This window comes from Siniperca chuatsi, linkage group LG8 (genome assembly GCF_020085105.1).
Source record: "Siniperca chuatsi isolate FFG_IHB_CAS linkage group LG8, ASM2008510v1, whole genome shotgun sequence".
Classification (NCBI taxonomy): Eukaryota; Metazoa; Chordata; class Actinopteri; order Centrarchiformes; family Sinipercidae; genus Siniperca; species Siniperca chuatsi.
The window spans coordinates 17313476-17327085 of record NC_058049.1 but is presented as its reverse complement, the minus strand read 5'-3'; the positions used below and the strand labels follow the sequence as shown (position 1 = coordinate 17327085).

The following is a 13610-nucleotide window of genomic DNA, read 5'->3' as shown; positions in this document are numbered from 1 at the left end:
TGTTCACACGTTACCACTCTGCACCTCTCAGACAGCATACTTTTCCTGCTTAGGGAATCTGCACTCACATATACATTGGGATGGAGGTAGAGTAATTTTCATCATGTGCGGTTTTGACTGTCCCAGCTGTTTAAATGGTATGAAGTAATGTGCCTGGCTGAGAATATAATTACTACTGAACACCCTCTGTTATTCCACATCACCCACCTATGGTGCAAAACACACATATATAAACTGTGCACTGGTCATTCCACTGCTGAACAAAAAGCCCCAAATCTGGAATATCACAGTGACATCACAGAATCCAGGAAACCCGCATTGCATCATGACATCACATGTACAGTGCATTATTTCATCTCCACTACTACAACATCCCAGTGAGCTGATTTTAGTATTAAAATAACCTGCTGTAATCATGACATCACAGAAGTGTTTCCCTATAATTATTGGGGTTCCACTGCTCTATTTTCTCGGATGATACCTGTTATTTCGACCACTCAAATAAACCATGTGCTCTGAGCCAGCACTCTGTGAATGACAGAGAGAGAGAGGAAAGGGAGTCAAGGGGGCTGGTTAAGTGCACTGAGTGAGCGGCAGTAATCACAGCTCTGGTAAAAGCACCCCTTTGCTCTGTATAGTGTTCCTCAAAATGGGCCTGCTCTCTGTCTGACTCTCTCTCTCTTCCTCTATTTCTCTCTCTGTCTGATAATAGCTCTAGATTGAGTAATTGTGTGTTTGAGTGGAGCTACACTGCAGGGTGGAACCTGCAATCAGATACCGAGAACACGTTTCTCTCTCTCGCTGTCTGTCTCTCCATTCATACCATGCCTCAGCAGTCTGGCCTCTCCACACCCGGCCCTCCCTCCAGCCACGTGGTTCCTGCAGGCGCTCCTCAACCATCACCTCTCCACGTTTTTTTTTCTACACACAGCCTACTCTGCACAGCCAGTGAGGGCTAGGGTCAATAACAGCTGTGCGCCGTGCTGTAATTGATGTCATCATTTCAATTTGAGCTGATTACAGTTGAGAGCTGCTTATCGTGTGACCCGGGGTGGAATAACACACTGTAGGGCCCAGTGAGCTGCCACGCCTGACCAAGCTTAACTGCCGGGCTGGATGGATGGATGAGTTGGCTCAGCCCAGGGCTGCCTTCTCTATTGACTCTTAATGCGGAGGTAATGACTGAGAGTATTCCAGTGGCATGGCTGGCGCAAGTGTCCGTGTCGCTGGCATTTAGTGCAGTTCTGGGGCTATTATTATGATTGGCCTGCCCCTCTGTCAACACACTCTGGCATGATTAAGCCCTCTGCTGGCACAGATTTGGGTGTATGATGCATGCATGCAGACTGTGTGTGTGTTTAGTGGCTTTGTAATGTTAAGTAACTTTACAACCTATCTAATTTTGGTCATATTACAATCACAATATCATCACATTAAAGTAGTACTGTAACCCTGAAGATAATTTTTATAGTATTTGCAAAGAATGGGCCATCTCCAAGCACCCGCCCACAGAAAAGAAGTAAATAAAACACCTGTCAATGCTCTGGCGTTTCTCCTTGTTGTTGATGTCTGAGTCTTTTCAATGAAAGCACCAAAATAACACCGCCGCCTTCCAGCATTCCTGCTGTGCACTAATAACACACATGAACAGACTGAAGCACACGGCCATACATAAATATGGCATATCTTTGTAGGTTTCTATTATTTTATTATTTGTAACCCACAGAAGACAATCCACAAATGTGTACCATAATATACAATTATCTCACTATTCACAAAAATACAGAGCGATTTAATGAAGTGATATTTACGCATTTGTAGATCTATTTTTACTCGTGAAACGGGTTTTGCACATTTATAGATTTCTTCCTGTCAGCTTGCGGGCCACGTGACATTTGTGACTTCCCTCTTATTTATTTGGGGAATTGTGTCCAATTTGTACCAGCAGATCTGTAAAAAGGAATCTGTAAACTGAGGTGCAGTTACTAGCTACATTAACAGGTGGCAAGATTCCCTCACATGAGCTGACGGAACTACAGTCTGTAAGCTACTGGAAGAAGGCTGAAAAATAGTCATTGTACAACAGGAGAAAACAAGGTGGAGCATCTTTATTTAACCCAAAGGTCGTGATTTAGCATCAGGTTCATCATTGTCATCTCCAGGTGAGTGTCCTGTGCTGTGCTTGCTTACTTACTGCCGTTACCACTTGCTAACGTTAATGTAAGCTAGCTGTGGCAGTGGTGTACAAGCTAGCTCATGTTAGATCATTTAGGTCGGGGCCCTGTTTCGAAAGCGGGTTGAGTGAAAACTGAGCGAAACTGGGTTTTCAGTTCCAGAAAGAGAGGTAACTTACCATGTTACCATGGTAACTGACTGAGAACCTAGCCTGCTCGCTGGCAGGTTTTCTTAAACAAACCTGTCAGTTTGTTAGAGCAGCTCCACTAAAATGTTTGTTGCACATAATGTGTAATCTCAGTTTAAATGGTAAAAAAGTGGCAGTAATTTAAAAGTTAAATGCTTTGTAAGCCATGATGTCTCTAGTGTGATTCTACTACAGGTTTATGGGAATGATGTGACTTGTGGATTTTCTCCGAGATATCACTGACCCTTTCATCCTTTTCTTTCTGTCCGTCTTCTCAGCAGCACCTTGGCCTCATCTCTCCTGTCCTATTACCATCACCAGACTCCAAGGCACCATCAACACTGCATTATACTGCTGCTGGACGACTTTGGACTCTTCTCTGATTTTCATCTTCATCTAAATTTTGAATAATTTATCACAATGTATTGGTTTTACATTTATATTTAAATAAATATGAGCCTAATTTTGAGAATTGTGTCTTGTAGTAAACAGTCTTGTATGAACAAAGTATAATCGAAATGATGGAATAAGTCTTTTACTTGTTTGTTTCCTGATCTTAAAGGCTGCACTAACCCTACTTTTCTGAATACGTTTTTACAGAGTAAGTAAAAGTAAAACCTGTGGATTTCTTTTGCGTATTTGCAAATTGCTCTGTATTTTTGTGGATATGACTTTACACAACACAAATTAAAAAATACATTAGTGGATAGTGAAATATTTGTGTATTATGCTACACATTTGTGGATTGTCTTCTGTAGTTTACAAATAATAAAGTCCAATAAAAACTTCCATACATATCAGAATATACAAAGGGCACAGGATCAGGACTAATTATCTGCCAACAAATGATGATGCCCATATTGTACAATTCGCAGGCATAAAATATCTTCTAGTTAGTAAGATCTAGACCTAGCTTCTTGGCTCTAAACTTTCTTCTGCATAGACAACGGGCAATACCCTTAACCATCAACACCACTTGTCTGATCAACACTTGGGAGCAGAGCTGCTGCTAAAAACAGACAAAGACTGCTCACTAAAGGAACACTGTCTCTTGCTGTCTCTTTCTTTTTTTGCCGGAGCTCTGAATCTGTGGGTGTTGGGGAGCAAAAAGCTGTCTGCCACATTCTTTTTCTTTCTCTTTCTCTGTCATTTCCCTGACTCTTTTAATACCATCATTAGGAGAGCTCTCCTGCTTGCTGCTACCGCTGCTGGCCAAGAAACACGAGACAGAGAGAGCGAGGGGTGGAGACAATAAGAGAAATGTGTGCACAGGTTTTTGTCATGCAGCAAGGTAAAGATGGCTCAGGGGAACTTTGCTTTTTTGCTGCTGTCTGTCCCCGCCCTGTGTCTGAGCATCTGACCATACTGTAGGTATGATCAGTTGAGCTGGAGCACATGATTCCCACTTCACCAAATGTGTGCAGTGTGTTTATTGCATGTATGTGCGAAGGTGTACATTGTACATTACAGCTGTGGCAACTTGTGTCACATCATTCAGGTGTGCATCCACCTGAATATTATTAGGAGTAAACCCCAAAATGACAGGCAACACACTTCCTCTGTTATAAACGCTGAGACATGAAGATCACTCACCCAGCTGGATCTCACATCTGGCCTGCGTGCACACCTAGCGGCTCCATAGACCTGTGTGACCCTCTGTTCCCACGGTAACCTGAAGCTGCCCTACCATTTGTCAGAACTCACTGATTATCTCAGGTGCTGTGGCCCATCTGGAAGACTAGAAGCCTCTCACTAGAGGTAGATATCTGGATGTGCAGCGCTACGAGAGTATGTGTTTATGTGTGTGTGTGTGTGTGTGTGTGTGCGTGCGCGCGATCATTCGTTTCAGTTGCAGGGATTATTTAAACATTGCATGTTGTCATGACATGTTTTGCTTCACATTATGGCTGTACATGTATCTGTACTTGTTTATGGCTTGGTTTGAAAGAATATTGGTGGAGAATAACACTTAAGAATTTTTGGTGACTTAAAAGGATTTTACTCTATTACCTTCTGTCTATTCTTACTTTTCCAGTTTTTGTTTTGCATTTTTCTGAAGATGGTCTATTCAAGATTCTTCTCTTTCTTTCTCTCAGTTTCTCTTTTATCGCATATAATACTAATCACTTTCAACAAAATCTCTGTTTCAGTCTGTGCTTTTGGCTACTTAAAGGACAAGACCACTTCACCTTGTTAAATCATGACTGGGTGAGGGAGGCGCTTGGAGACAGTGTGCTTGGAGAACATGTTCTGACTATGCTCTAGTAAACAGGGCTCATACACAGTAGAAGAAAAGAAGCTTAGATAGAAGAGTGCCACTGATTTATATGGTGAAAATGAATGAACTGTGCATTACTTTTGATGGAAAAATGAAATAGTAATAATTTTGTAACCCTTGAGCTCCCATCACTATGTCTGTCTCCTCTAGAAAGAGGAAAAGCAGGAGCTCGGCTGACACTCAACATTCCACATAAGATCCCCAAAAGACACACACACATGAATGCACCTGACCTCACACCCACATGTGCACAACACAGCCTCCACATCTCTGAACAAATACTGTAGGTGAGACTGAAGGAAAAGACCACAAGAGGGGCCAGAGGTTCAGACACACAAACAAATACATGCACGTATGCATTCACATGGAATTCAAGTTCAGGAATTGAGATCCCGGCATTTACTGTGATTTCTCACCAGAATCCACTCCCTTTTGCAGAGAAACATTTCTGCAGGTTTCCGGCATTGTTAGCATGTATGCCTGTGTGTCTGAGAAGAAATTTAATCCTGCAGGTGTTTCTTCTTATTACCTTTAATGCTAAAATGGCTGCTTACAGTTAAACTGTAAGACAGAATTTTCGTACAAAATCTGAAATATAACTACAGATGAAATATACATGCAGTTCAACAAATGACTTCACCCAACATGCAAGCCTCCATCCCTTTACATCAATATAGCAGAGCCTTAATAATACACCAAAACAAAACAATTCTCCTGCACCGTTAACCTCCACCACTGAATAAAAACCTTTCTGAAAAGGCTGCATGCATTAAGATCAGCCCTAAAAAATGTTCGTACGTTATTTGGAATTGTTGTATGATCCTTATCTAACAAGGACTAAAGAATGACTACAGAACATTTGAATACACAACATTCTGTGATTATTTGCAGTTCTATGTTTTAAAGTCAAACAGTTAAATCAAAAAGTAGGCCTTTTTCACAGCAGACAGTTTTAGGTGTCATAGCAGGAAAAGCACAGGTGTTACTGTAATATTAACGATGGCTCCATTTTAGTGTTTAAGTGTAAAACCACTAAAGTGAGCTAAATGGCATTCAGCCATCATTCCTTTTATTTTTTTTACACCTGTGCTGTGACATGTCTTGTCATTTTTAGTCAGTGATAGTTCAAATGCACAAATAGGTGTTCACAGACACATAGACACAAACACTGAACACACCAACATTCATGCATGAAGTGGAAGCCTCCTAATCTTACGAGTTTTATTTTGTTTGATTCATGCAGTCCCCCATTCTGCCCTCTGCACACACACACACACACACACACACACACACACACACACACACACACACACACACGCAGTCTCAGCTGCAGTTTAATTTCATTTTGCACTGCACCGATCTAGGACTAAAAACACACACACAGACACACAGTACTCTCCCTAGTTCTCATACTGTACAGTGTACTGCCTGCTCTCAACCATCCAGAGAACTAACCAGCTGATCACAGCTTCTGTTCACAGAAATCCAATTCCCTCCAAAGGTCATTTGTCCATTCAAAGATTTTCATTTTTTTCTGTGCTCTCTCATCCTCTCTTATTTATTCTGGTCATTTCGTACTTCTTGAAATCTATACCCTTTGCCCTCTTCATTTTCCCTCCACTGCCTCTTTATTATTATTTTTTTGTGTTTTGGTTTGAACCCTATCTGCCCCTGTCTTGGCTCTCTGCCTCCTCCCCCTCATCACACACCCTGAATCACAGCCAACAAGAGGTTCTTGGCTGTGAATGGCAACACAGGGCAGAGAAGGCTCTAACCAGGTGTCTGGGTCACTAAGGAAGTGGGCACAGCAGGGCAGAGCTGGGCTACGTGGCTCTGCTGAGTTTAAAAAGGCAGATATGGGCAGAGCTTAGGCAGAGCCTGAGAGAGCTTGGCTGTATTTCTTGGCATGCCTGAGTAGGTTGTAAGAATTGATTAGTAATGACATGAGTTGTTCAGGGGCGGGGAGAAACAAATTAAATACAAGTGGACAGCACTAATGTGATTATTTAAAGGGGTTTTTTGTTTTCACTATTCAGTGTGACTATCACAGCACTGATTTCAATACTATTTTTTAATACATTTTCATTATAACAAAATTGTTTTACTCCAACATGTACATATTTGGTAATAAGTAAGTAAAGTAACTTTAGCCTCAAGAAACATGATTTTAAAGGATGGGTTCACATACTCACAAGACCATATGTAAAACGCCAATTTTATCAATACACCTGTTCAACAAGCATAAACATGTAAAAATGCAGAAAGATATATTTTAATCTGCTTTCATCCACCGCCGCTATGTTTTACACAAGCACAGCATGCTAGCTCAGCTAAAAGCAAACTCTTACAAACAAGCTAAAATGAAAGCTGTGTGTTTGTAGTGTTTTTAGCTTAGTCTGCTACAAATCTGAAAATTTGGCAAATTCTTGTAAACTTGGCTGAGACAAACCAGCCCCTCCTCCCTCTACCAGCGGTAACTTACCTGCAGTGATTCACAGTAGCAGCAGAGGGAGGAGGACAGACGACAGGAGGAAAAACTGATATGACTGATGTTAGAAAGAATGAATAACACAGACATCACTCAGTAGTTTGATGTCAGGTATATGATATATTTTACTGACATTTTAGATTTGTTTGCAGTGCGATATTATTGAGTTTATATAGATTTTGCTGTTGTAAACACTGTTGCTGCTCTAGAAACAACATTTAGTTATATTTAAAATATTAAATTCTAATCCTGTTCTGAATGTATTTGTTTTTTAAATAATATATATTTTTAAAAGCAATTATTTAGTAATGAAAAAGAACTAAAAAGAGTAGTACTATTAATAAAGAACCTAACGATACCCATCCCTAAACATGAGTTTAACACTACAATTTGTCAAAAAACACAAATTTTATTGGGGACCCACTCAATTTTCCTGGGACCCACAGGTGGTCATTTGAGTGGGACTCACTACATTGAAAACCTATCAACATCACTTTGGAGGGACAGTAAAATAAAGAGAGAATTCTGTACTAAAAATATCATAACTTAACCTAACATAGCTTTGACTGCACTTAAAGCAGCCCTGTGCAGTTTTCTTGTAAACAAAAAAAGTTACATTAAGTGTTTGCATTCACTGTTTTTCACCAAAATGCATTGTGTGAATCCTTGAGGCCTGACAAATGTGATAAACGTATTTCCTCCATTATAAAACATTTGCAAAGCCGACTATTTGAATATTTTATATGCTTGTGTGCATGCATGTCCGTCGTCGTGCATGTGCATGATACAAACAAAATGGGGACCCACTCGTACAAACACTGTTCCATAGCACTACTAGTGGCCAAAAACTCTAGAGGGTTCCTTTAAGAATGCATTTCTGCAGATAAGAAGGATTTCTCATCTCTTAAATTGGAGTCAAATTAGGAAGGGATCTCTTCGCGGTCAATGTGGACAGGAGGAATGATTATAGCAAACAAAAACAATTTCAGTGTACACATGGGCATGTGACTATTATTTTACATTACACAGACTTGAAAACGTGAAATTATCCTTTAAAATTCTGACATGCCTGATGGTGCAGTCAGCCACTCAACAAACTAGTGACTGATGCTAACTGGAGATCTGATGTCTGTAACCAACTACACTTGACAGTAACCTTTCTTAGAAAATGCCAATAGGCCCTGGAATGATAGGCCGGAGCAAGAAGCAGCAGCAGTGAGTTGCTGCTGGCTGGTGTCAGGCTAAGTGGGCATGTCAGGCCTGTGCTGTCCTGGCTCCTTGCCTGCTCTCTCAGCTGCTTGCTCAGTCCCCTGTGTCCTCAACCCTAAACGGATCCAGTCACTGCTACTCAGCTCCAGTGGTGGGCTGATCTGGCTGACTAATGAACACTTTACCTAATGAGGGGAACTCCTCCCCCCAATCTCATCATTCCCTGTACACATCCTTTGCCCGTTTTTACTCCTATTTACTTGCCTTTTTTCCTCTGCCCCGAGGCTTATCTCTCACACTTGTCCCTTCCACCTCTTCCTCAGGCACTGGACTCCATCTTTCTGCATCCTCTCATCTCAGCAGTTCCTGTGCACATTCTTCACACTGTCTATATCTCACTTCTCTCCCTTGCCGACAGCCATTCACCAACTGTTTGTCATCTCTTTTCCTTTTCCTCTATTCATCGTCAGCTCTATTAAAAGCATCTACGATTCAGGCTCTCTGAGCAACTGTTGTGCAACCAAAATATTTTATGGTGGCGGTTTCAATTCAAATGCTGTTGTAGTGTCAGCTACTAGTGCTTCTGCCTCTATGTGTAGTGAGCTGTGCAAGCCAGCTAAATGTTATTCTAAAAGCATTGTGCTGAGATATAGTCTTAAATATTGAGGTTATCTGTAAAACATCAGTGTATTCCTTTAATAATCCCTCCCCCCTTTTACATGAGTGAACTAAAATGGGCAGAGGACATAGGGATGAGAACATGACTCAGGTATTTCTCATGCCGGACCTGTTGTTACAACCAGTTTAGAGGACACCAGGGAGAGCAGCGGTATAAATCATAAGTTTGACCCCATGATGGTTGACACCATAGCCTCTAAGCTATGGGGTCAACTCATCAGAAAGAGTCACTAGCGATTGCGACAGGGTAAAGGGGCACAAATCTCTTGCTTTTGCTATTATGATTGTATATTTATACAATTTTTCATACCACAGAGTTCCCCTACAAACTCAAGACATGCATTATCCGCACTCTTGTGTCCCTTCATGTCATTCTGTCCACAGACACCTTTACAGCATGCTCAGTGAACACTACAGCAGTCAGAAAGGTGAGAGCACAGCACAGGTAACACAAGTTGTCCACTCACCAAGCCGTCACAGTTGCTGATAGCTACAGTGGCTCCTGGTGTGTCGGTGATGTCACCCACGTACAAGCATTCATCGTGCAGAAGCTCAGAGTGTCCGGTGCTGTCATTGTCATCACGCCACTCCATCTTGGCTCCGGGGGCCACCAGCCTGGCATTGTGGTGCAGGCGCAGGTGGAACTCCCGGCCAAAGATGGTGACGTTGTAGTAAAGCCTTTCCCGAGAGGCCACTGGCTCTCCTCTTGATCCTTCCCACTCATCATTGCCTACTCCTACCTCCCTCCTCCGGCGCCTACGGGGCTGCCCTCCTGCCATGCGGCCAGCCGAGACGGCGTGTGACAGGAAGCGGCCCTCTGCGTCCACACTGAACGGCCTCACCAGTCCATACTCCCCCAGGACATGCTGCAGGGAGTCTGGGAACAGGACAGTTTAGGAGAGGAGGAGGGGGTAATGGGCAAGAGGAGAGGATGAGGCAGGAGCAGGTGAGAGAGGGAAAGGTTGTTATTTAGTGAGTAACATGTGAATATGTGGAAAAGGGTGGGAAGAAAGAAAATTAGAGGTTAAGGAGGAGAAGGAATGGTGGACACGTCATGGAAGAAACATGAGGAATAAACAGTGGAGAAAATGGGGAGTCATGGGTAGAGGGTGAATAGGAGGATGGAAAAAAAGTGGGAGGAAAAATAAGGGATTAGAAAAATGTCAAGCATGCCATGGAATTATTTATTCCTTAATCTGTGTCAGAAGGAACACAATAATAAAAAAAATAAAAGCAGTAACCTTTCTCACACACACATACACAGCCCCACCCATGAACCCAGAGGCGACCCCAGTGCTCAGCAGTGCGCGTTTGGAAAGGCAGCCTCAGCAGTGCGCGCTGCGCTCCTGACACCTTCTGTGCCCTTCCACCGTCAAAATAAAAGCCAGCACAAGATCAAGGTGCTAATTGCGGCTTTCTCGCGCTGTTTTCTCACTGTCAGGCTGCTCGATCTGAGAAAAACGATTTCTGTAACCTCGACACCGACTGAATAAAAAAAAACTGATCCCACAAGTGAAATTATAAAGCGCTTTTAATTAATATGACGGACATTGGGATGTATTTTGCAATAATTCATCCTTTCATCATCATCATCATTGTATCTTAACTAATGCTAATTACTAAAGGATACACGTTTTGAATGTCTCTTGCTCACATGTGACAATGACAACACAGGTGCATTTTGGAGGAGACCTGAGAGATTCTCCCTGCGCCCACACACACACACACACACACACACACACACTGAGCCAAGGCCAATTTATGGTGCCAGTGCCATCACAGAGTGAGAGACAGTTAGGCTTCACCTTATACGTGGACCTCAGGTGCACTTGGTATTATTATTTGGTTATCCATCTGTCATATCTAATTTATAAAGTTTGCTGACTGATAAAACCCAACACACACTGTTAATATTTCTTCAGCCCCCATGTTAGAGGAATGATTTGATAATAGTGTGATCAATAGGCTGACATCCGACTCCAGCGTCCTGTGACAAATCGATAGATGCGACAGCGGCTGAATCAGATAATGTTAGGCTACTTCACTGCAAAAATCCGACAGTAAACCGGTGCATCTGATGCCCCTTTACACCCCAGATAACATTATCCTCTGGATGGGAGAAAAGCAAATCTCAACACTGCTTGCACCGCTGAGGGACCTCCGGAAAGACCCTGCAAACATCACAGCAGGACACACAGAAGTTGCAAATGCGTCCTACAATGTTGTTTGTAAAAACTGCAAAAGCATGCCAAAAATTAAACACAAGCGGGAGAAACCGGACAGTGTTTTGCCGCTACGTTGAGCTCCAGACTTCCAGTGAGCGCATGAAGAGCCCTGCTGATAAGAGATCAGCAGATACGTAGAACAACATAAACACTGACCACGTTTAACTGTACTGTACGTACCAACGCTACTGGCGATGTAAAGGCCGCTGGTGTGCAGCAGAAAGGCCGGTAGAATAATTAGGACAGTAAATCCAGGCGAGAGACCCATGGCAGCTCCGAACTGCGCAGGTGAGAGAGTGGGACTCCGGGCTCCAGTGTGGTGAAGTTCCCCGCCTGGCGCTACCAGCCACGCCACGACAGCAACAGCACAGCAGCCCGCAACTAGACTGCCAAGTGCACCGGGAGAGACGGAGCTCTCCTCCCCTCTCTCTCTCCTCCTCTCCGCCGAGGTCTCTCTCTCTCTCTCTCTCTCTCTCTCTCTCTCTCTCTCTCTCTCTCTCTCTCTCTCTCTCTCTCTCTCTCCCACTCACTCAACTCTCCTCCTCTCTTTTCTCCAGTCTCTCTCTTTCTCTTAACTCCTCACTCACACTGTGCGTGCTCCCCCACTCTTTGACTTTGTGCTCTGACAACTCACAAACACGCGCGCGCACACACAGACGCACATACAGGCGTACCGGGCACCGGGCGCCCACACACTCCCTGTGTGTCTCCGCCGTATGAGATGAGAGGATTTCTCAGAGAGCGCTGGCCGTGCTGCGGGCTGACTGACTGACTGACTGACAGGCCCGCTGACAGCTCGCATCCGCAAGAAATTCAGTGAAATTAACGCGCAGGCTGCTTTATCACACCTCATGTGTGTGTGTGGCGTGCCCAAAAGTGATCTTTGCAACTTGCACGCTCTTGCTGGTGTCAAAACTACTGTTCAACTCTCCCCTCCGCCGGTCCCTCATATGCTGCAAGCCCTGCATAAACTTTGAATATCCCATCAAGCGTCCTGGGTTGGGTGAGCAGCAGCGCCCCGTGTGGCTCACTGGTGGAAATGCACCCAGTTTTGCAGGGCCCAAGGGTCCAATTTACAGACAGAAAAAAAGAGAAGTCTAACCTAACCTGCATTGCCCTCATTTAGCACATAATTTACCCCTCTTGACCACTAATCTTATATTGTTGTAAACACTGATGAGCAGCATAAGGCGAACAAGTGATGTGAACAAAAAACAATTCTAATTTCAGAAATGGTTTTGCTTTACTTTTTCTTTTCTTTTTAATAGAATATAACACGATAATAACAGGGACAAAGTAAAATAATCAAAACAAATGACTATCTTTGAAGTAATAAGATATTAAGGTGAATCTGTTGAGTCCCAATTAGCAGTATGTCAACTTCAAAAAAGCTCTATTTATAGTCTTTGGTTTCTGTTGATTTTCACTTTTGTACCCAGATTTTCAAGGCAACACAAAGCAATAAAAGAGCTCTACAGAAGCAAAATAGTGTCTCTTTGCAGGTAAACTGGCTACAAAAACTGCAAAAGATACAGAGTGACCACTCTTCTGTGACATAATAATGAGTGGAAATGGAACAGTGGTAAAGCTCACTGACAGAAATAGATTAGCAGGAGGGTCCTGACCCTAATAAGAGTTACAAAGTGAAATGATTTTAACCATATAAATTACAGATATGTTCATATATCTTTGTATATTTTAATTTAACTTAACTGACATCTCCTGAGCTCCACCCACCCTTCGCTACGTCTGAGAACTCTTTGACAACTGGCCGTTCTATTATGTTCTGCCGCAGTGGATGAATGACAGTTTTATTGTTTATATCGCAGTTGCAAGGGCTTTGGAACACATTGTAAGGATTTTTTAATATGCGAGAATCCAGTAGCAAAAATTCCACAAAACGTCATTCAGTCCAAATACAAATGAGAGAAAGACAATCTTAAAGAGCCCAAGAATTATACAATTGTCAATCAGCAGTGTCCCTGCAGTGCTGGGTAAGTTTTAATTCCAAAAGTCATACCAGTCAATACTGCTGCAAATCCTAGTGCTATTAGTGCACAATAGGGCTGCAACTAACAATTATTGTTATTATCGTTTAATCTGTTGATTATTTTCTTTGATTAATCAATTAATCATTTAGTTTAATAGTGAAAAATAATAAAAATAGTGAAAAATGCAAATCACAAGTTCCAAGAGCTCAATGTAACATTTTCAAATAGCTTGTTTTGTCGATATCAAGATTCCAAAACACAAACATATTCAATTTACAATAAAATAAAAAGACAGAAGCGCAGCAAATCCTCATATTTAAAGGCTTGAACCAGCAAATATTTAATGTTTCCTTGATAAATTACTTCAACGATTACTTGA

General features: G+C 42.4%; 1 protein-coding gene across 3 annotated transcripts in view; it reads right to left on the bottom strand.

The window, feature by feature from the left end:
- Positions 1-11725, bottom strand: part of LOC122880386 (A disintegrin and metalloproteinase with thrombospondin motifs 2-like) — a 120152-nt gene extending 108427 nt beyond the window's left edge. For all 3 annotated transcript variants that reach the window (XM_044205451.1, XM_044205452.1, XM_044205453.1), the window contains exons 1-2: positions 11421-11725; positions 9483-9892 (exon numbers count right to left, since the gene is read on the bottom strand). In XM_044205451.1, the coding sequence (XP_044061386.1) occupies positions 9483-9892; positions 11421-11508 (498 nt within the window). In that variant the 5' untranslated portion in view covers positions 11509-11725. The remainder of the gene's footprint in view (positions 1-9482; positions 9893-11420) is intronic.
- Between the last annotated feature and the right edge of the window lie 1885 nt (positions 11726-13610).